Source organism: Prunus dulcis, chromosome 6 (genome assembly GCF_902201215.1).
Source record: "Prunus dulcis chromosome 6, ALMONDv2, whole genome shotgun sequence".
NCBI classification, from domain to species: domain Eukaryota; kingdom Viridiplantae; phylum Streptophyta; class Magnoliopsida; order Rosales; family Rosaceae; genus Prunus; species Prunus dulcis.
This window is the reverse complement of record NC_047655.1, coordinates 577,881-600,213: the sequence shown is the minus strand read 5'-3', so window position 1 is coordinate 600,213 and position 22,333 is coordinate 577,881. Positions and strand designations below refer to the sequence as shown.

Below are 22,333 nucleotides of genomic sequence, written 5' to 3'. Positions count from 1 at the left end.
TAATTTTTCTTAAACTTTACTCAACTGCATCATTATCTACCAATTTTGAAGCGCATAAAGTAACTCATGTTTCCTGCAGGCTATACATGCCAACGTAGTCAATAGGTCATGAAGAAATTTCCTAGTTTCGTGCAAGAAGAAGAAGGATGACCAAACATGTGAACTCAAACAAAAGTGGTACGTACGAAATTACAAGACCAGAATTCCCATAATCTGTTCTATATTTTATTTGCGGATAGCCAAAGTGCCCAAACATTAACACCCTCTCACTTGCAATGACTACAATGCCCTTGATGTAATATATTATATACAGTGTCCGTTGTATTTTATGTGGGAAAAATGATTTCCTTTCCTGGCATTAGTCTTCTTCAGGCAATCTGAAAATTAGAGTTAAATATAAGAGCCAGAAAACTTTAAATTGCAGGCATCTTTCACCTGACCACTGTTTTAATGGACTGTTTTTCTTGCTCAGTTGGGTCTCTCCTCATTGACAAGATAAAGAAAACATTAAAAAAATAGAGTAAACCAGTTTTTTTAAATTAAGATTAAAATAGTGGCAACTTTGTCATTTCAAAAGTGGATTGAAATGAAAAACCAAAGTTGTGCTCCTATCATTCTAGAAAGCAGCAGCCCTTGCTCATGTCATTCTTGGAGCCTTCAATTAATTAGGGTCATTGGTCAACCATTGTTAATCTCTTCTTAGTCTTCAAGCCACCAAACAAGTACTTCAAAATTCATAACCCCCTTCGAAGCCTCTAGACCCCTTGGAATTTCAAAGTTCAAACCCAATCCCCCCCTCTTGAAACTTTAAAACCACACTCCCCAATTGCCACCCTTCTCCATCACTCCCTCCCTTCCTTTCCCTTAAGCCTTAAACAACAACAACAACACAAGCAAACCCTGCCTCTCTCAACTCCTCTCTCTCTCTCTCTCTCTCTCTCTCTCAAAAGCAAAATTAGTGCAAGAATTTTTAGAGTTTGTGAGAAAATCATTGTTGGAATTTGATGGGCAGTTTAGTTGGGCATGTTATACCAGGATTGGGGTTTCTTCTCATTGGCTTATGGCACCTATTTAATCACATCAAGCTCCATCTTCACCAACCCAACTCCTACAGAGCTCCACCATGGTTTCCCACCTCCAAATTCAAGTACTTGGAGCTCATCGTAATCATGGGAGGATCCTTTGTCTCCATTGCCATGGAACTCTTCATAAGCCCACATAAACACCAACCTCTTGATGATGATGGAACCATCCCCTCCTACCATCTTCACAACTTTGAACACGCTTCAATTTCCATGACTTTCTTGGTCTATGCAGCTTTTGCAATCATTCTTGACAAAGTAGGCCCAAAAGCCCAATATGGTTTGACCCAACTGCTTGGAGCCATAGCCTTTGGGCAGCAGCTTCTTCTCTTTCATCTTCACTCTGCTGATCACATGGGCCCTGAAGGCCAATACCACATGCTTCTACAGATTGTGATTCTTGTTTCTTTCGCCACAACCCTCATGGGAATTGGTCTCCCTAAGAGTTTCTTGGTCAGCTTTGTGAGGTCACTAAGCATATTTTTCCAAGGTCTTTGGCTTATGGTCATGGGTTTCATGCTTTGGACACCTGACTTGATGCCAAAAGGTTGTTTCATGAACTCGGAGGATGGTCACTTTGTGGTTAGGTGCCAGGGAGAGGAGGCACTTCACAGAGCCAAGTCCTTAGTGAACCTTCAATTTAGCTGGTTCTTGGTGGGAGTATCAATTTTTGGGGTGTCCTTCTATTTGGCACTGGTTAAATTTTATGGAGAAAAGGTTGATTATTTTTCACTGGCAAGGCAAATAGAAGAAGATGAAGATGACCCAGCTGATGATGTTGAATCCCAAAAGAAGAGTAAGCTTGGAGACTCAAAGAGTTTTATAAATCATATGGAAAAAACAACCTTTGTGCCCAAAGATATGGAAAGGTAGACGGAAAAAGTGCGAAGGTAGACACATGGATGTGTGATTTGGTATGCGTGTAAAAATTAATTAGGTTGGTGGAATATAATAGATTAAGCCAACCATAATTAAGACAGGGATTTGTGTGGGAGGGAAAAGTATGCATATATATATATATGTGTGTGGCGAAATTGTTGGTTTTAGCTTTAGCCAGAGAAGAAGATTTATTCTATCTTCCAAATTATATATTAAATTGTAAAAAATCTTCATTTGATTTTATTATATCTTTGAATGAATTATTTATCATGTTATTGATTTGGACATCATTTTCAGGATCCCATTTGAATTAATTCAAACGATTGCTCTCTTTTTCTTTTTTTCCCAAAAGAAAATCTTGTTTTATGATCATAAAGATTTATATATCACCTTGCCTTGAACTCAACCAATGTGATTTATATCTAATTAAGCAGCATCAGCTTTGATAATAATTAATAACCTTCACATTCCGGAAATTTAAGTCTAATGTTATAATTAATCACAAGTAATTTACTAATAAGACGATGATGTTGGTTGTTTGTGACTCTAACAAAGTAATTGTATTGTGTTGTGTTGTGTTGTGTGTTTGAGTTTGACAAGCAAGTGCCAAGCTCCTCCAGCCATGAGAGTTGGATAAAATAAATTTGCTGTTGGCCCCTCTCCTCTCTCATAACCATACGGTGTGCGCAATCAAATCCATTCAGTCCTAAAGTCTACCCATTTCTATAATAAATTAATACCAGATAGAGAAAATTTGCACCCATGGGGAAAATACATTGCATTTTCTTGTCACCATGGGCATGGAGGATATATGCATTGCATTTCTTCCATTTTGTTATTTGTTAATGTGTTTGGAATATAGCGCTTCAACGCTTACGCCCCACATCGGCCCTCATCATAGTTTCTTTAAGTATGATGGTAATTTATTTGTATGATAATAGCCACACGTAAGTGGAGAAAGCTCGTATGAACAATTCACCGTTTACAATAACCCCACGCACTACATGTGCATAGATGATAGTATTTAACACGGGTCATGAAATGAAAATGTCCCTTCGATATGAATGGAGCACTTTCTGCATGACCATATGGATCAAAAGTATTTGTTCTGCCAACGAACGAGGTTGGGCATTGCTACAATGAATTAAGCATGATATATAAATCTGATTAATTTCCCATTAAAAAAAATCAGATTTTTTAATTAATAAATATATTCTGGCTTGTGGAATTGTCCTTGTAACTTACTGTTTCTTGAAAGCAACATACTTGTAGTTGGAAAACCATGATTATAAACTTCTTAAGCCACACCTGTCAAATATAAGTGATCATTAATAATAGCCTAAAGGTTGCACTTGTGATTGTTGATTAACTTACTAACCCGTTAACGCTTGAATGCTCTATGTATTTTAAGCACCTTAAATAAATAACAGTTTGAGAAGAAATGGTTGGTTGACGGTACATGACATTGTTAGTTTTCTTCAAATATAAAACTAGTATAAGCTTGGTTGTAAGTTGCATGTGCATGGAATGGAAGCTGAAGCCTTGCTGTCACATCCCTTTTTCTGATCATGCTTTCGCTTTTAATATATGCTTTCTGAAATATTCTGATTGAGCCAATTGTGTTATCATAGTTTCCATGGAAACAAAATATGAAACCTCCTTAACATTCAATTCAATGACGTGGTGGCGTGGCTGGTTTTGTATCTATATGCTATGCATGGCCCATGGGTGATGTGTTCTTTAATGAAATTAATAACTTGGAAGGCACGTTAGATAATAGCTCTAAGCCCTCCCTCCCTCCCTCCCTCTTGAGTATAGGCATATCGCTTTCTTACTTTCAACACAAGAAAATTAATAAATAAAAGGCTTATGTATGTATGATGAGTACAATTGGACTATTTTCAGCTCCTTCCTGGAAGATGCGAAATGCTATTCACCCTTTGGAACTTTTTCCTTTTCGTGAAGAAAACAAACCTATACTTGTATATATATGTATGTAGCTACAATATAAGCTTCACATTATTTTTTTTATTTTTTTTTCCTTGATGATTACTTACTATAGTTTACGTACTTATATTATATGTTTCTTAACTACCACTACTTTTGTGAAGAAGATTACAAGGGACTTCTTGATGATGAGAGAGAAACTTTGCCATGAAGAAAATGGTATATGAGTGAACAATTAACTAATTAAAGACTTGGAGACTTTGAATTAGAACCACAATTATAGCATTTAGGTTTAGGCCCTCCTTTAACTGAAGCAAATTGATTTCTCTAAGTGTCAAAAGTAACGAAATCATTGAGAAATTGTGTCATGGCATTTTTGTTTTGTTTTTTGGTGTGAAAATGTGAAATTTCTTTGTAACTGGTTGTTTGTCTGGTCCCGCAGATGATCAACATTGACTTTGCATACCAAGTCCATGGTGGAGAAATGTGAAATTTCTTTGTAACTGGTTGATAAATAAAATGCCAAATGTCAATTCAAGAGTGTTGAGAATAAATATGATATTAGTGAAAACTATTGCCTCTAAAATTGTATACTTGTCTTACATAATCAAAATCAGTCAAGTCAAATTTGGCACCTGGACTGGATACACAAGACGGAAAAGGGAAGGGAAACAGATCAATTGGTAAAACAAATGTGAGGAAATATGCTTCTAAAGGTAAGGAAGCTCTATCCTATCAGAAATTAGATTACAGTAAGAACACTTCAATATGACCTCTACAGACTAACAAAAACTAAATTCTCGTTTGGTTATCTGTTTCACTAAATCCTAAATTAGTTTTCTCCAACCAAGGCCAACAAATGCCGCTAGTATGGATGATTCTCCTACTTTCCCATCTTTGCTGGATTGCCTCCCTGCTGTTGAGTTGCAGTAGACATGGAAGTGGGCGAGAACGGATCATAAAGTTGCTGTCCTCCAGGCCTAGACGCTGGCTTACCAGAGGCAAATGCAAGATTGTTGTTGAACTGTTGATTTGGAGCCTGTGGCATCTCAGGACGAGTCGAGTGAGCAGGATAATTTTGCTGAATTTGAATATGATTTCCCGGCCTTGGGGGCAGAGGATTGGGAAAATTGGGCATTTGGTGGGCTGGATTGAAGTTCCTTGGTCTCATTGGCAGGTGTGGCGTCCTAGGTGCAACAGGACTGGTGTCTAGAAATGTTGCATGTCTGGGAGGAACTGAGATGGCAGTTGAATTTCTGGCAAAGGGAACAGTAGATATATGAGCTGATGGAGGTTGACCCATGTGGTCACCAACCTGTGGCCTCGATAACACCTCACTTCCCAGCTGCGGAGTCATATTTTGCACAGGCAACTGGAAAGACGGTGCCTGAGGTGATGGTTGAGGAACCATTGGTCTAGCAGGAGAAGCATTGTGTGCTGCATAGTGACTGCTTGGCTGGGGAACTGGTTGGAAGGATGGATTCGGTGGCCGCTGAGGCTGAAAAGTGAAATCGCCAGGGCTTGGAGCTGTCATCCTTGGAGGTTTTGGGGGGGTGAAATTCGGAACACTTCCAGTAACAAGAATTGGCACTCTTGGTTGCATAGATGGGGCTAGAGATGTAACTTGTCCTGTTGAATGAGCTGGAACAGAACCTGATAAAGGGCTCATAAATGGTTTAGGTTGTGCAACTGCAGGCATTGGAAGCATAGAAGCTGCTAATGTAGAAGGAATTCCCACTTGAGGCCGTGGAATAGAAGTAAAATTTGGTGCTGCATGGTTTACAGGAGCACTTGATAACAGAGTGGAAGGCCCAGGCGGAAAGGCAACAGAAGAAACCATATTGGCCGTTGATATATTTGAAGGTGGTGGCATAGACACAAGACCTGGTTGTGGTGCAGGTACTCCGCTTGACCATCCAGTAGAATTCCCAAAAGGTCCATGTGGATGATTAGACACATGTTGCACAAATGGACCGATATTAGAGGGTTGGCCTGTTGGTGGGGGTCGGTTTCCCATGAATGTGAGTGGAGCTGAAATATTAGTTTGAACTGACGAAGGCTGGGGAGACATCAAAGAAAGATTTCTTGGCGGGCCAACATAACCAGGGCGGGTCTGAGCCATATACAAATGCTGCAAAACTTGTGTTGGTGGGTTTTGTCTAGGGGAAACAAGAGCTGGTGGAGGCCCAAATAATGAAGGCAAGTGTGTAGAGTTGAAGGGTGATGTTGATTGATAGGAAGGATTGTTGAAAATTGGTCTTGAAGAATCGAGTGGAATGTAACCAGGTATATTCATTGGAGTGGAAGAGGGGCCAGTAGAGAAAAATGGACCAGGGTACTGAAACTGCCCATTTGGTGGAGTTTGTGTAGGTCCTGCCACTGGTTGCACAATTCCCTGGTTTAACATAGTAGGAACCATATTGGGGCTGGTAGCGTCCGGGCCTTGACTAGGAGCATGAGGATTATCACCAGAAACTGATGCCAGATTTCCCTAAATGGAAGTAATGATAGTAAGAAAACACCACCGTAAAGTTGATAGTAAAATAACATAAAAGAAAAAAGGTATAAGAAATTAGGGTGTATATAAAGCTTCTTAAAATATTTTAAAATAATAATGTAACTCACGGATACAGAAGTCACTAGCAGTTCAAGTACAGCAACTGCTGCATCTACTTTCTCAAATGTGTCAGCTGATATATGAACGTACAACTTTTCATATCCACCCTGGACTTCACTCCCATCAGATGGTTTTATTTCAACCTGGAATAAGTTAAAGAATAAAAAGGGGGAAAGTCAATACAGCTATGTATGTGCATTATGTTACATCTTGAAGTAACCAGTACATAACCGATGTTTTCTGTGCAAATTAATATGTTTAAGAAAATACGAAATTGGGTAAAATGGTGATGACAACTCTGATATTTATCTTGACATGAATTCCTTAATGTTCTATATTACTGAATAATAGTTTACCTTCTCTCCTGTCCCTGCTTTGGTACCATAGACTTGAATCTTGGCTCCAGTTTCCTTATTTGCATTGATCGATCAAAAAATAACATGGAGAAAACACATGGCACAAAGACCATCAGCACATGCACATGGCAATCATAAGCGTTTGGCATAAACCCCATAAGCATTACCACAAACTTCTTACCTTTTCTAATTGCTTCTGATTATCACTTCCAGGACCATATATAAGGCCAACAAAATTGTATCTAGGATATTCTTTCACCTGAAAAGCATTTAACCACATCTAAACATCGGAACTAATACTTGCTGACTCAGAAAACCATGAAATTTAAGACCATATATGCTGACTCGAGCTCTCTACTACATGGTCTCTAGGTGCAAAAAGTTCTTTACGATCGACATTCTCCAGATTCCAAACTAACACCAATATCCAAGATCACAAAAATAAAATAAATAAAAAGAAGGAACTAAATATGCTTAACTGATTAAATCTAAACATTCCACCAGATTAATAGATACTGTGTCCATAAGTTGCAATAAATATATATGCCTTACTCTGTCTTTCTTTTGGTCACTCAAGAATCAAGATGTTCCTGTAGTACAATCATCCTCAATTCATTTCCAGTTATTGTGGTCAAGTGTAGCTCTTCCTTTCAATTAGAGAGAGCATGCACCTAGTCTGACTTCTGATGAAGAAGAAGGGAAAAGGTGGTGAAGGGTCTAGAAGTAGAGAGGGCCACTATTCTGTAGCCCAGCCATTACACCCCAAAAAAAAAAAAAAAAACAGCTTGACTCAACAAAGCTCATCTCAGCCACTTGCAGTCATCTATTTGACCCTTTTTCTTAACCGTATAACTTAAACTAGGATTCACATATCAATTTAAGTCACAGGCAATCGTGTTTTCTCGAACAGCCTTAAAAATTTATTTCCAAATCTTTGTAGTAACGCACTACTAAGAAGAACCCCCAGGGCCCTCGACAACAGCAAACTCCAGACCCCGTGGAACAAAAGTGCAGACCCTTTTTGAGCCAAGGCACCTAACCGCTTCTTCAACATAAAATAAAAATAGGAGACTTCCTCAAAATATAGGCAGATTACTCTGTGACCTATTGTTTACCCCTCAAACCCCAAATTATAGCCAACCTGTCAGATTTCAAGTTCCATATTTTATCATTGTAGAAGTCTTTCTTTACAAGAACATGCAAGATCACACTACAGCTTATGAGTCCAGATTAAAATTACACATACATGGCTCGTTTTTGGTAAGTTCTTTTTTTAATCAGTACAACTAAGATTGAGAACATTCACACACCTTGACAAAAATACCATATACTCTTCTCAGCAGTTTGGATACAGCTTGAAGAAACAGTTAATTAGAAAAGTGTTGCATATATTGCAGAACAAGAACAAAACTTACAGGAATAGGAACAGTGGCCTCTTTTAACAAAGGTTTATAATCAGGTGGGGCCTTGTAACTTGGATTCAACTTTAATATTTCACCTGAATGTCATCAAGAAGACAATAAGCATGCAATGCACAACAGAACACACAGGAAGGTATAATCTAAGAAAGCTGTCAAACACACCTATGACTTCTCGCTTTTCAAGTTCCAACTGTTCTACGTCCTACATCGACGAACATTACTATCAGTGCTTAAGAATTGAAACATCATTCAATGTAGAAACATAGAGTGCCCAACAAATCAATGACAGAAAATGATAGGCAACTGTAAGGGAAGGTGAAATTGAATTCTACCTCTCTGTCAATTTGATGCCTAGAGGAGTTGTGGTGTGGATCTTGAGATGCTGATGGTAAGTCCTCATCATTCTCAGCCTCTGACATTCCAGATTTCAGCTGTTGTGTAATTTGATCCACCCGAGTCTGCTCAAAATTTGTACCACCAAACAGGCAGTAATATCACTTAGTGGCACCTGGAATGGGATGTTTCCATGTGAACCATTCACACAGAAGACACGGACCAGCATTTTATTACCCAGTGGAAAAGGGAAACCATGAATTGCCACTAGAAGAGCAATATTTAATCCTCCCACAACTGGGGCAACAAGAGCCTCCAAACCATAAATTTGAAAGTCTTAAATATATTGGGATGGGAAGAGGCAATTAGACACGTTTGACATTGTACAAACATAAAAAAGTAAAGTAGGAAAAGGTTACATAAATCAGGAACATATTTTGATCATAGCACTATGAAAATAATATAGCATCGCAAGAAAGATGACAAGACAGCACTTGCAAACAATCCAAACAATACCTGATAAGCTAAGGCTCTTCCCTTTCTTACGGAAGCATCTTGCGTCAGATCAAGGCCCCATTTTGTTTTCCTCTGAATCTGTTTCTTACTTTCTCCACTAACTGCATCACTGGCGCCTAGGTTTTTACTTCCGCGGAAGATGGGTACAAGTGAGCCCGACAGCTTGTTTTTCGGTATAACAAATCCAGACTTAGCAGCAAACATAGAGACCTTTTGAGTACCAGTTGATGCTGCAGATGAAATAGTTGCCCCAGACATCTCAACACTGTGAGGTTCAACTGAAGATGCAGCTTCAACCTTTGCAGTCATCCTGTTCTCCATTCCCATGGAAAGACCAAACAGTTCAAATGGGAAGAAGACTGGGGCAGTTATATTATGAATGGAACTGGAAGTGATGATTATTTTACAATCTTAATATCCCCTACTACCAAAAAGAATCAAAGAAAAAGAACATCCCTCAAATAAAAGTTCCAAAATCACGGAATTGAAGGGAACTGCAAAGGTCTGAACTTAATTCAAAGAACTTCTTTAACTCTAAAAATGGAAAAACAAAAAAAAGAAGGGCCATTTAATAAACCCCAATAATTCCATTTTCTTTTCCATTCCTTTCCTCAGCTTTCTCAACACTCAAATAAAATGTTCTTCAACAACAGAAAACCCTATCTGCCTTAACATATACATGTACAATTACACACCAATTACACACACAGATAACAGAGGGAGAGAGAGAGAGAGAGAGAGAGAGAGAGAGAGAGAGAGAGAGAGTACCTGAATAAGGTTTAAGGAGAGGTTACTTTCTCAGATGAAGGAGTGCATAGGAGAGAGAAGATCAGAACGCTGCGTTTTAGAGGATGGAGGACTCAACCCCAATTGCTTTTTCTGCTCTACTGTCAAGTGATAAGTCTCTCTTTTAGTAATGGAAATGAAAGCACGGCAACTTCTTTTCCATGGAGTGTTTTTACAGCGTACACTAACCAACGCGAGAGTCGACTCAGCCGAGACTCGATACGTACTTATCGGGTGGGATCCAGATGGGCCTGGCCTCAGTCCAACCAAGTGAATGAATCAAGCCATTCAACTTTAGGCCGAAGCCCAGCTCATCCAGCCCACCATCACTTAATTATTTTTCTTTTATATTTTTTTTCTTGGAAAAAGAAAAAGGCAAGAGGAAGAAAATAATCACTTTTTATAATAAAAAAATAAAAATACAAGCGATAGTTAGAACTATATGAGAGGGGAATTTCTCACACACACGCACACAACTAAGATGTCATAGGATTTCAAACCTGAGACCTCTGATCTGCAAGTGAATGTCATTTTCTATTGGGCTAGATCCTGTTAGCAGGAAGAAAATAATCTTAAATCATTGGTTTCGTTACTCATAATGTGACCATTTATATTTAGAGGGTTTACATATAAGCCCATAAATGAGGCCTAAATTATAAAGAAACTCAAGGGAAAAATTCAAGTTTTGAAAAGCCAAAAAAATACAACACTGCCACCGAAGTTTATCACTGAAAATCATATTGCAAGGGTAGTAATGATATTTCACACATCATTTAAATTTAAAAAACAGGACAACGGCCCTTTTTTTATCTATTTTTCAATTTATAGGTTCTAGTGTTATATATAATGCTAAAAATGGGATTTGTTATAAATATCTATTTTTATTTATATATTGAATTATGAGCTATTATTTGTATATGTGGCAGCTTTCTAGCTCACAAGACAAAAGTGGTGAATGGAGCCATGAGCTTAATAAGTTAGTAACCAAATCAAGTTTTTACATAAAGTAAAGCGTCATTTTCACCACTAAGCATTTTATTACTGCGCTTAGTGATCTTATACTGTCTTCAATCATTCATCGCAGTACAATCGATCGGGTTAGAATAATTCATCGCACTACAAGCAAGGTCAACAAAAACTTGGGGTAATAGCGCCTCAGCTCCACTTGGGAATGTAAACAAGTCTCAGAGTTAAAAATTGTGTAGACAAAATATTTTTGTTTAACTTATTGTGTGTAATTGACGACTGCTCTGTGTATTGCATGCAGCTCAATAACACAAGTGCTGAGAAACACTCGGGCCAAAAAAACATGAGAAATCCTAAATTTTCAAGATACAGAGAAGTGGTAGATAGGAAGTACGTACACTCAGCAGCAAAACTTTCTTTTGGGGTTTTGGCAAATGAAAAGCATCTCATTCTAAACTTTAATTCTTCTAATGATACGGTGGGGAAAAGAAAAGTATGTTTAACCGTTCAAATACGCGATGGCTATTCTTGAAAACAATATTTTTGTTTCAACAGAGATACTGGAAGAATAGCTTCTTCAATCATTATCATAGTGGTGATAGAAGGAAAGGAAATTCTGCAGCAACAACAAATCTTGTTACAGATCTCTCAAGGTTAATATCAAGAAAGCTCACCTATATATAACATTTAAAAAAGAACAAAAATGCCACCTATTAACCCAGTCACGCAATACATACATACATGATACAGGGGCAGGCAACCAAAGATAGTAAGCAGGAACTTCCCAAACAATAAATCAACAATTTAATATAGCTCCTTTCATATGCAAATTCAATCTGGGCCACCACATTGCTGAACACTATCAAGTGAAAGGATAGAAGTTTGAAAAGAGCAAACTTCCTAGAAGAAAGTAGGCTGCAGAGTATGCCCAAACTATATATCCCCATCTCTTACCAGTACCAGGAGATTTCATTATATATGAGGCAAACCAATACAGAGGAGGGCTGAAAGATAAGAAACGAGTCGCAACCTGTCAAATATGAAGCATCAGAAGTAGTGATACATAGTGAAGACAGAACTGTTATTGGTTAAAACGTAGCATCTTTACACCAATTTTTTTGAAGAAAACTTTCCATGTCATTTATTTTCACAGAATTATATTGATCCAATCAAGGAGAATACTGATAACCATAATTTAAGGTGATGTTTAACATTTCTCACATATTGCTAACTTAATATTGTTTAGCAAATTAAGGAATTTAGGAGGAAATAAAGTCAAACCTGCACATGCATGACAAAAAATGCTGTGGCTGCCATAAATCCCAAATGTAGAATACATGGAAGTACAGCAGCGGACAAATATCCTTGCTTTGCTGATAGTTTATATTCTTCTGGGAGTAGAGATGTACCATCTTTGGTCACTTGCTTCCTTGCTTTGAGATTGCAATTTTCTGTTACATTTGCAAATGATTGATTATGCAGTCTTGAAATGCAACATAAATGGAAGAAAAACAATATGCCCATAGTAATGATTAGGTCATGCATAATATAACAAGATGCGCCTACACATATTGATTAGGATCATAGTACAGGTGCAAGATACTAAAGTGGAGATATGAAGGATCAAAACATGATAACCTAAATGAATGAATCCCTTCGGTGCATTTCAACAATAAGCTAATAGTTTACTACCTACAAATTATTATATCATCAGAATAGGCTATAAATATACCAATCTTAGATAATTAATAACTAATATCAATGACAGAAATACTATGTCAAGTTGTCAACTAGTGAATCACAAACAAGTGCCGTTTAGAAGTAATACCCCGACTGTTGGAAGAGTTTTCCGCAAAAGAAAAGAACACAGCAGCAGAATCTTTATGCTCAGGAGGAGCACAGAAACCCAAAGAGAAGAAAATTTCAGGCTTTAACTTTGCGTAATGGACAATTGAGCAAAGTGCCAGAGACAATATTGGCGATGCCAGCAGAAAGTTTGGTAACTGTTTAACTTGGAAGTATCTCAAGAAACCGACTCCCCTGCCATCAAGGTAAAGCATCAATATAAGTATAAATTTGTAAAAATAACTCTTTCCACTTCCAAATTTTTTATAGCTAAACAAGAGAAATAATGAGTAATAGCCTGATGAATAAGCATTGGTGGTTTAAGATCAAATTACCAGTAATGACTTTGAATATAATTGTACAGCAAAGGTACTCTTGCTTTGCACCAGGGACTCATATTATTTGGAAGATGTCCAAGACAGATATTGTTGTATCCGTAGGCTTGAAATGCAACAAAAGGAACAAAAATACATATACAACGCAGAGCTCCACCAACAACAACCTGCAATGCCAACTAGCATAGAAATGAAATTTACTAAGTGATCATCTTCTTCATAAAAACAAACAAAAAATTTGCTTTGCGCTAAATAATTGACATGCTCCTACAAAATATTCTAATGGCATACATAATAGCCGATAATCAGGAGATTGAAGCTTAATATCATGGAACTAGGTAGACAAAATAACTGACTGAACATTGAAGCTTAGTCTTTAGCATGTATCAGTTTTAAATGATAGAGGAAAGATAAATTTGGAACCTACAAAAGCACGCTTTCTCAAGAAAACGGCATCATAAGCCTGATGCATAGTCTGAAAACAGAAATAACCAGCATTGATTATTCCATTGGACCTTGAAAATCCCGAGAGGGCAAACCAAAGAACAGCAATAACATCTTTTCCAGATATTAGATGGTACAATCCTCCAACTGAAAATAGGGCGTACAAAGTCTCGGAATATCTGCAGTAGAAAGCACATAAAAGACCTCAGTTTAATTCAATTTCATAGGTATCGATTCAGATGAATTAAGAAAAAGAAAAGAAAATTACATTGATGAATAAAATATGGAAGCTGGGTTGAAGCAAAACAAAATTGAAGCTCTCAATGCTGCGTCATGATCCTTCAAAATAATAACTGAAAGCCTGTTAAAGTGACAGCAAAAGAACAGCAATCAAAAGTTTAAAACCAAAAATAAAAATAAAAATGTCAATATAAATTATTAAGCGCAGAACAATGAAGCAGTGGCTAAGCAGTTGTAGATACTTGTAGTCAAAGGAAAATCTCCTTGGCACCAAGTGGGTGGTAAGTAAAAAGGGTTAAGTTAGGGACAGTGCTGTCCTACACAAGGTAAAACTTACAATGGTGCGGCACCACATAGCATATCATATGCAAGTTCACCCCTATGAACCTCCTAATTCATGGCCACACCTGGTCGCGGTTAAAGATTATATTTCTCCACTCTGGATTCTAATATATCTCTTCTTTCTTTCTTTTCAATTATCAATAAAAGAATAAGGCTCTCATAGAAGGAAAGGTATTTACTTTCATTTGTAAAATGGTGCAAGTAAAGCTAATTATTGTAGGGGAAAAAAACATATTTGAAGCTACCAAATAATTTTAATCCCAATAAAGATTTACTGAGTCAAATTGAATTTAGAAAAATCCAACCAAATCACCTGTATAAATAAACCGCCACAATTACAAAGGCAATGTTATTGATCACAAAGCCGGATAATCCCAATACAGCTCTTTGCCCAATAACTGGAACCAGCGGCGCCAAAACTGAAACACAAAGCACTCCCTCAAAAAACAAAAAAACCCATTCAAACATCAACAAACTGATACAAAATCACCAATTGGGTATGCTTAAAGTTGACAAATTTCCAACAGGGTATTGCTTAAAAATGAAAAAAACTAATAAATTTACCAAAAAGGTATCGCTGAAAAACTGGTAAAGCTGAACCAAACCTGTGCGAGATAGCAGTGAAATGCAAAGAGGAAGGAGGGGGAAGAAAGCATAGGTCTGCTCGTACTCGTAGCCACATTGTGCAATTCGAACAAAGTAGACACTATCCCAGACAATGCTGGATTCAATAGCTGAACCCAGAGAAGGCAAGAGAACGTGTTGTTGTTGTTGAAGATCAACGTTGGGTTGTGAGGAGTTGTTGGATAGGCAATTGGGGTTGATGGGGGCGGAGGTGTCGTAGGGGCTCAAGAGGGTCCGCCATAGGAGGATCAGAGTCAAGACTATGAGTCTAGATATGATTGCTGATTTGATTACTGTGGTTTCATGGTGGAGTTTCGGTGAGGTTTTGGTCTGAGTCATTTGAATTTGGTTGCAGAGGTTGTGGGGGTCAAGGCTTGGAGAAGGAGATGGAATTGCAGAGACTGGAAAACAGAAATCGGGAAGAGTTTTTGCGGCATGTCGTACGAACTACGAAGGTCTCAGTAATCATACACCGGACCACATGTCGGTAATGTTCTATTAGATTAATTTACGCGTATAGCCAAACGGCTATACTGGGTTTTTTAAATTTTTTATCAAAGAAATCGTATAGCCGGCCGGCTATACTGGGTTTTTTTTTCCAATTTTTCCAAAAGAAATAGTATTTAGCGCCGCTATACAGGGTTTTTTTTTCCCCGTTTTTTATAACAGAAATAGTATAGCCGGCCGGCTATACGAGGTCTTTTCGTAAATTTTCGAAAAGAAATAGTATCGCCGCATGGCTATACCGGGATTTTTACAAATTTTTTGTGGAAAAAGTATAGTCGCCCGGCTACACTGGTATTTTCCTAAATTCTATTTAAAGAAATAGTATAGCCTCACGGCTATACCCCGTTTCCAATGTTTTCGAAAGAAATAGTCTAGCCGCGCGGCTATACACGAGTTTTTAATTTTTTTAAAAAAGAAATGGTATAGCCAAACGGCTATACAAGGTTTTTCCAATTTTTCATAATTGGACATAGTATAGCCGGGCGGCTATACTAGGTTTTTTCCCAATTTTTCAAAAAGAAATAGTATAGCCGGAGGGCTATACTGGGTTTTTCCCAATTTTTTTATAAAAGAAATAGTATAGCAATGCGGCTATACTTGGATTTTTCCAAATTGTTTCTGAAAACAATATAGGCGGGCGGCTATACAGGTATTTTTCTAAATTCTATTTAAAGAAATAGTATAGCCGGTCCTCTATACTTGTCTTTTTCTAATTTTTTATAAGAGAAATAGTATAGTGGTGCGGCTATACTAGATTTTTCCTAATTTTTTAAAAAAGAAATGGCTATACCCGGATTTTCCCAATTTTTGTAAAAAATAATTAGTATAGCCACATGGTAAAATTCATGTTTTTAAAAAAGAAAATGTACAATACTCATATTGAACATATACGTACATATTTTTCATGTTCAATACACATTTTTTTACAAAATTTTCTAAAATGCACAAAAAATTCACGTATTATACACATTATTAAATACAAATATTATATATTAAAATATTATATTGTGACTGAACTTTTATTAAATACTACAGACGCGAGGCTAACTATGGTTTTTAAAATTTTTTCGAAATATTTTTTAAAAGCTCGGCTAAATTGGGTTTATTCCAAATTTTTTATAATAGAAATAGTATAGCCGCATGGCTATATTACGTTTTTTTTCCTAATTTTTAAAACAGAAATCGTATAGCCGAACGGCTATACGCAGTTTTGCCAACTTTAAAAAGAAATAGTATGGCACACTGGGTGCTTTCCAATTTTGTTATAAAAAGAAATAGTATAGCCGTACGGCTATACTAGGTTTTTTCCTAATTTTTTTTTTTAAAAATATAGTATAGCTTAACGGTAAAATTCACGTTTTTAAAAACGAAAAAAGTACAATACTCATATTGAACAAGTACGTACGTATTTTTCATGTCTAATACATGTATTCATACAAAATTTTCAATAATATACACAAAATTCATGTATTTTACACATTATTGAATACAAATAATACATATTAAAATATTATATTGTCGCTGAACTTTTAAGTTGTACTTTGCCAAAATTTTGCTGAATAAAACACATATCTATAATAGAAATAGCTACTTGGTTGTTTCAAATTTTTTATAAAGTAAACAGTATAGCCGAACGGCTAGACTCGGTTTTTTCTAAGGTTTTCAAAAGAAATAGTATTTTAAAAGGCTATACTGGGCTGTTTCCAATTTTTAATAACGGAAATAGTATAGCATGTCGGCTATACTCGGTTGTTTTTTAATTATTTATAAAAGAAATGGTATAGCCGGGCATCTATACTAGGTTTTTCTTAATTTTTCAAAAATAAATAATATAGCCACACGGTAAAATTCCTGTTTTTTGAAAAGAAAATGTACAATATTCATATTGAACATGTATGTACGAATTTTTCATGTTTAATACGCGCATTTTTTAATTTTCAATAATGCACACAAAATTCATTTATTATACACATTATTGAATGCAAATAATATATATTAAAATATTATATTGTGACTGAACTTTTAAGTTGTACTTTGCCGAAATTTTGCATATCTGAAATGCATTATGTGTAGATGAAAACATGAGGTATGCATTTCAAATGTTTACATCTGATTTTGTGGCTAATAACTTCTTTTCATGCATGTTAGATAATTATGCCATACATCATCAACAGTGGCGGACGCACGTTGGGACAAGAGGGTCACACGACCCCTTGGAATGCAGGAAATCTAGCTGTGGACTCCACCAGCGACCCCTTGGCCGTTAGCTGAGCGACCCCTTGTGTGCAAGGTGCTCGATGAAAGTCCCCTGTGGGCTTGCCTTGCGCTGCTCTCTAAACTTTTTCCAGACGCAGCTGCTCGGATCTGGCAGCACCACGACTTGAATTTTTTTTTGGGTTGCAGAGGCAGCAAAGAAGATGATGTTGGTGATTTGCCTAGCTTATGCCTCATTTTATTTTAAACTCACCGTTTCACTAGTTCTAGGTTTTTTAAAAAAGTCTGGGCCATGTATAAGTCTGGCCCAAATGTTTATTAATAACCTGTAGGTCTTTTTAAAAGGTTTGGCCCAAATGTTTTTTAATTAAACCTTTTAGTCTATACCCAGTGACATATTTAACTAATATATTAGTACAATAGCAATTTATAAAAATTAATAAATATATTATTTTAATTTCCGTATACGTACTCATATTCTAATTTTTGGAGAATTAAATAAATGTTCTATCTTTATCCTTTTTAGTGTTTTTTTTTTAATTAAAAAAATTTCAACACTTTTACTTTTTGACCACTTAGATCGAGAATCCTAGATCCACCACTGGTTGGGTTGTAATCAGGAGGTTTTGTCTTTTGTTGGATATAAGCACCATCTTTCATGGTTGATTTCTACTGTGGTTCCTCTAAAGACTTCCATCCTCATTATTCTGGTTATCCAATGTCAAGTAGTATTGCTGGAAGTCTGAAACCTTCCAACTCTTAGACAGATCTCAGTGGGGATCATGATAGTCACTTATATAGTCTAAATTAAGGTCGTTGGTGCTACGACTATGAGCTAAATGCAGCAATTCCTCCCATGGCGCACCTCCAGTGCATTCATAGTTTCAGAGCAAAAAGCCATGGTAATTGGAAAAATTTGGTGGTGTGGTGTATTAAGGTGTATCAAGGGTATTTTGGTAGTTAAATAGGGTGTACTTAGTTAATTCTACATTTTTAGTTAAATATTAGAGTATACTTAGATCATAATGTGTATTCATATAATTTTAGGGTTCGTTTAGCAACACTGTAAAAATATAATATTAGAAGTATTAAAGTGGGGGAAGCGAATAAGAAGAAACATGTTATATTATATGTAGTTTTTTTTTTTATTTTGAAAAAGAAAATGAGAGGTATTGTTTTTTGTTTTTTTATTTATAATTTTCTTTTTCAAAGTTGGGGATTGGGTTTGTTTCATTTTAAAAAAAAAAAAAAGATAATTGTAGTCTCTATACATTATAATTTTATTCTTTATAAAAAAAATGATATTCTCTTTTAGAAAAGACATAAACAAAAGTGCCTAAAATTATTAAAAAATAAATAATTTATGAAACTATAATGCAAAGTTTTTAAAAGAGGACTCGTCATGTACAATTGAAATTTAGATGGGAACTATTTTTCTGTTTTTCTAGTGTTGTTTTTTTCTAAAAAAATTTCGAAGTTTTTACACTGTAACCCCTTGGCCCGAGAATCCTGGATCCGCCACTGATCATCAACATGGTTAGAAATGTATTTCAAACAAAAAATTATTGTTATTAAATGAAAGAACCCTACAAAAGAAATTGCCTTGGGCACACGACATTCTGCGAGTCCAAATGAAAGAACCCTACAAAGAAATATATATATATATATATATATGTATATCGTAAAAAGAGATGTGATTTAGTATGAGCTTGACAGGATCATTTCAAATCATAAATGGTGATAACTGTCCCAAAATGAAGATGGTTACAGCACACTGATTTATAACTAACACCAATGTGCTGGTATGGTTTTGATTTATGCTTTACAAACTTTTTTTGTGATCCACACACGTGGCACAATACTGATAGAGAAAGAGTGATCCATTTAGATTAGCTACCTTAAACCAGGAATCACTTGGGGCAAAGGCACATTTAATTCTGCAACTTTTTTCTAGCCACATCATCACTGCACTTTTAATCAAAGGTCTAGATCACCGTAACTTCAGCACAAGGTCCCATTCGACTCTGTTTAGATAGGTCCCATTCGATTCTGTTTAATATGAATCTAATTATTTGCTTTCCTTTCTCCTTTATATTTCATGTAAAGTTAGAACTTAGAAAATGCTCTTACAGAAAAAAAGTTGGGTTCGAGTTCTAATATCTGTGTAGTTTGCGTGAGTTTAATATATTATAGTCATTCTCAATAAAAAAAAAGGTATAAAAAAAACTTATAAGTTCTTTTTTATTGTTATTAAAATTTTACTTTAAAGTAAAGCATTCATCCTGGGAAAAGTCCTGCCAATACTTATGAAATTGCACTGTTGGAAAGAAAATCACTTATAATTTTTATTGCATCATGAGCATGTTGAAACAAAGTTCTAAATAGTAGAGCTTTATCACATGGGGAAGAGTTGTGATCCTAATTTATTTATGAAAAGCAGAACAAGTCCAAAGCCTCTTTGTGACTTTCTTGTTCACTAGCTAGAATCAATGTGAAAGCCAAATTTGTCTGCCTCCAAAAGGATAATGGTTGGGGTATAAAGTAAGTTCTGTCTTCTATTTCCTATTTTTCTTGTACTTATGTTAACATTATTATATGACTGAAAGATTTCTTTTTCTTTTGGGGTCTGCATAACCTTAATTAAGTAATATCTGGTCACGGATGAATGAAATGGTCACGGATTCACACAAAAATTTAATCCAGATTATCACGAGTTGCCAAAAACTAGTTGAAAATAATGGTTCTTGAGTGAAACGAAATAGAGGCATATCTTAAATATCTGTCATTTTTGTTTTCTGCTTCTGAATTTGAGAGATTGATGCTGCAACAAGAACATATATACAGCACAGGACAATGAAGTACCCTTTTGTTTATCCACTTAAACAACTCATCTTTCAGCTAACTGAACAGATCCTAACCGTCCTGTGTAGTCCTAGATCTGGCTAAAATGTATAGAACACAAATAAGGGGAAAAGAAAGCCATATGACACTACCATATACTTCTAAGTAAAAATTACAATCACCGTAATTCACCTATTATGTACGTACATACAATGAAGAGTTACATTCTTCCAACGATTTCTACCACACCAGTGTTTTGTTACTTCAAAACTCTTTCTTTTTCCTTGTCTTGTTAGGGGGAAGGGGATGTTGTTGTCGCTTTGCTAGGACAAAATTTTAGTTCATTTGGATTGGAGTTGCGCAAATGGTAGGGTAGCTACCACACCAGTGTTTTGTTACTTCAAAACTCTTTCTTTTTCTTGTCTTGTTAGGGGGAAGGGGATGTTGTTGTCGCTTTGCTAGGACAAAATTTTAGTTCATTTGGATTGGAGTTGCGCAAATGGTAGGGTAGCTACTGGAGATGAGTCTATTATTTTTTCTAGTTTTAGGGATGTGATATTTTGTGCTCTCTGTGAGAAGACCTTATCCATTTTAGGACAAAAAATGTGCTCCACATGTGAAGCCTCCCCAGCGGGACTTTACTAATAGCTTGCACAATTATTGCTACTCCACTACCCAACCACTTTCCAAATCTCTCCAAAAAATGCATAAAAGCACAAAGGGTACCCAGGAGAAAACATAAAAACCAGAAAGCATCCGTTCCAAGACAGGCCATTCTTTTTTCTGAAATCTGTTTCTGCATTACAATGAGCAACTCAAAGAAGCTGAGTGTGGCGCTCTCAAGCATCTTGGTGCTGATGTTGCTAGTTGATTTTGGCAGCTCAAACATAGACCAAGATAGGGCGGAATGTGCAGAACAACTAGTGGGGCTTGCCCCATGCCTTCCTTATGTAGGTGGTGATGCCAAAGCTCCCACACTAGACTGTTGCACTGGGATTAAAGAAGTGGAGCAGAAGAGCAAGAAATGCCTCTGTGTCCTAATTAAGGACCGCAACGATCCGAATCTTGGCCTCAAGATCAATGCCACTCTTGCATTACAACTTCCTACTTCTTGTCATGTCCCTGTTAACATATCTAAATGTGTTGGTAAGCCCCTAACATATCTGTATATTAAAGTTTTACATACTTAGATGCATGATTAACTATTATGAACAATAGTTTGATCATTTTGGATGTTGGTGATGGATTCAGATCTCTTGAATTTGCCATCAAACTCTCCGGACGCTAAGATGTTCAGGGAATATGCAAACAAGACTGCAGCTAGCAGCACTGTCCCTATCGCCAGTGGTATAACAAATTTTCTTCTTCTAGCTGCATAATCCAAAGCTTCCAATTTTGAACTTCAATTACAGTTTTTGTGAATGGTGATTTAGTTTTTAGAATTGAATAGTTCTTCATCATCTAGCTGTTGTATTTATTCTGCTTGGTTTCTGTTAATAGGAAATTCTACAAGCAATGGTACAGTTACTCAAGCAAAGAGTGATGGTGTGAGCCTGGAAAAGAGATTGCTGGGAGTAGAGATGCTTTTTGGGAGCTTAGCCTTAATGTGGTTTTATACTTAACACCATGTGTTTCAGGCTTGATTGATATAAGCAAGATGACTTGTCCCTATTTTACCTCTGAGTGTGTGTGTTATTTCTACACTTGTATTGGATGTATGAATCAATAGGAGGAATCATTTTAAACGAGTGTGTCCAAGTTTATTTCAACCTTTTTTATGTCCTGTTGGAATGAAAAATGTATACAAATTTCTAGCAACTTACATTTTCTTTCTTCTTTCTTTAGTTTAGATCGTCCATCTAACCAAATTGGTTCGAAGTTGCTGTAAAGAATGTTATTGTACCTTAATGCTATCATAATTCTTTGACTCACCTAACCTTCCTAACTCAGTATTTGGATCGGTTCATATTATCATCCAAATCAACACACGAACTCATCCAACGACAACAAAAATGCAACACGGACTCAAAGTTTTTAG

General features: G+C 36.4%; 4 protein-coding genes across 8 annotated transcripts; 2 read left to right on the top strand and 2 right to left on the bottom strand.

The window, feature by feature from the left end:
- The first annotated feature begins 779 nt into the window (after window positions 1-779).
- On the top strand, window positions 780-2,242 carry LOC117631707 (transmembrane protein 45A). The gene has a single exon (XM_034364988.1). The coding sequence runs from the start codon at window positions 1,005-1,007 to the stop codon at window positions 1,953-1,955; it is 951 nt and encodes a 316-aa protein (XP_034220879.1). The 5' UTR covers window positions 780-1,004; the 3' UTR covers window positions 1,956-2,242.
- Window positions 2,243-4,449: 2,207 nt separating this feature from the next.
- On the bottom strand, window positions 4,450-10,094 carry LOC117631296 (extensin). Of its 3 annotated transcripts, XM_034364369.1 has the most exons (9): window positions 9,920-10,094; window positions 9,152-9,461; window positions 8,635-8,760; window positions 8,465-8,504; window positions 8,297-8,379; window positions 7,063-7,140; window positions 6,882-6,935; window positions 6,534-6,668; window positions 4,450-6,399 (listed from the first exon to the last, which is right to left on the bottom strand). In XM_034364369.1, exons 2-9 carry the CDS (start codon window positions 9,458-9,460, stop codon window positions 4,792-4,794), a joined length of 2,433 nt encoding a protein of 810 aa, XP_034220260.1. In that variant the 5' UTR covers window position 9,461; window positions 9,920-10,094; the 3' UTR covers window positions 4,450-4,791. The 3 variants fall into 3 exon arrangements, with proteins under 3 accessions (XP_034220260.1, XP_034220259.1, XP_034220261.1); XM_034364368.1 differs by lacking the exon at window positions 9,920-10,094 and having other exon boundaries at window positions 9,152-9,487; XM_034364370.1 differs by lacking the exon at window positions 9,920-10,094 and having other exon boundaries at window positions 8,635-8,810; window positions 9,152-9,266.
- Window positions 10,095-11,517: 1,423 nt separating this feature from the next.
- Window positions 11,518-15,204, bottom strand: LOC117631314 (GPI mannosyltransferase 2). 2 transcript variants are annotated; one of them, XM_034364395.1, is made up of 8 exons: window positions 14,715-15,204; window positions 14,423-14,528; window positions 13,796-13,888; window positions 13,511-13,706; window positions 13,084-13,262; window positions 12,732-12,943; window positions 12,185-12,354; window positions 11,518-11,933 (listed from the first exon to the last, which is right to left on the bottom strand). In XM_034364395.1, the coding sequence occupies exons 1-8, from the start codon at window positions 15,070-15,072 to the stop codon at window positions 11,766-11,768; spliced, it is 1,482 nt and encodes a 493-aa protein (XP_034220286.1). In that variant the 5' UTR covers window positions 15,073-15,204; the 3' UTR covers window positions 11,518-11,765. The 2 variants fall into 2 exon arrangements, with proteins under 2 accessions (XP_034220286.1, XP_034220287.1); XM_034364396.1 differs by having other exon boundaries at window positions 13,084-13,250; window positions 14,715-15,187.
- Window positions 15,205-20,958: 5,754 nt separating this feature from the next.
- LOC117631410 (protein YLS3-like) lies at window positions 20,959-22,131 on the top strand. Of its 2 annotated transcripts, XM_034364549.1 has the most exons (3): window positions 20,959-21,441; window positions 21,547-21,642; window positions 21,796-22,131. In XM_034364549.1, exons 1-3 carry the CDS (start codon window positions 21,102-21,104, stop codon window positions 21,915-21,917), a joined length of 558 nt encoding a protein of 185 aa, XP_034220440.1. In that variant the 5' UTR covers window positions 20,959-21,101; the 3' UTR covers window positions 21,918-22,131. The 2 variants fall into 2 exon arrangements, with proteins under 2 accessions (XP_034220440.1, XP_034220441.1); XM_034364550.1 differs by lacking the exon at window positions 21,547-21,642 and having other exon boundaries at window positions 20,961-21,441.
- The last annotated feature ends 202 nt before the right edge of the window (window positions 22,132-22,333 follow it).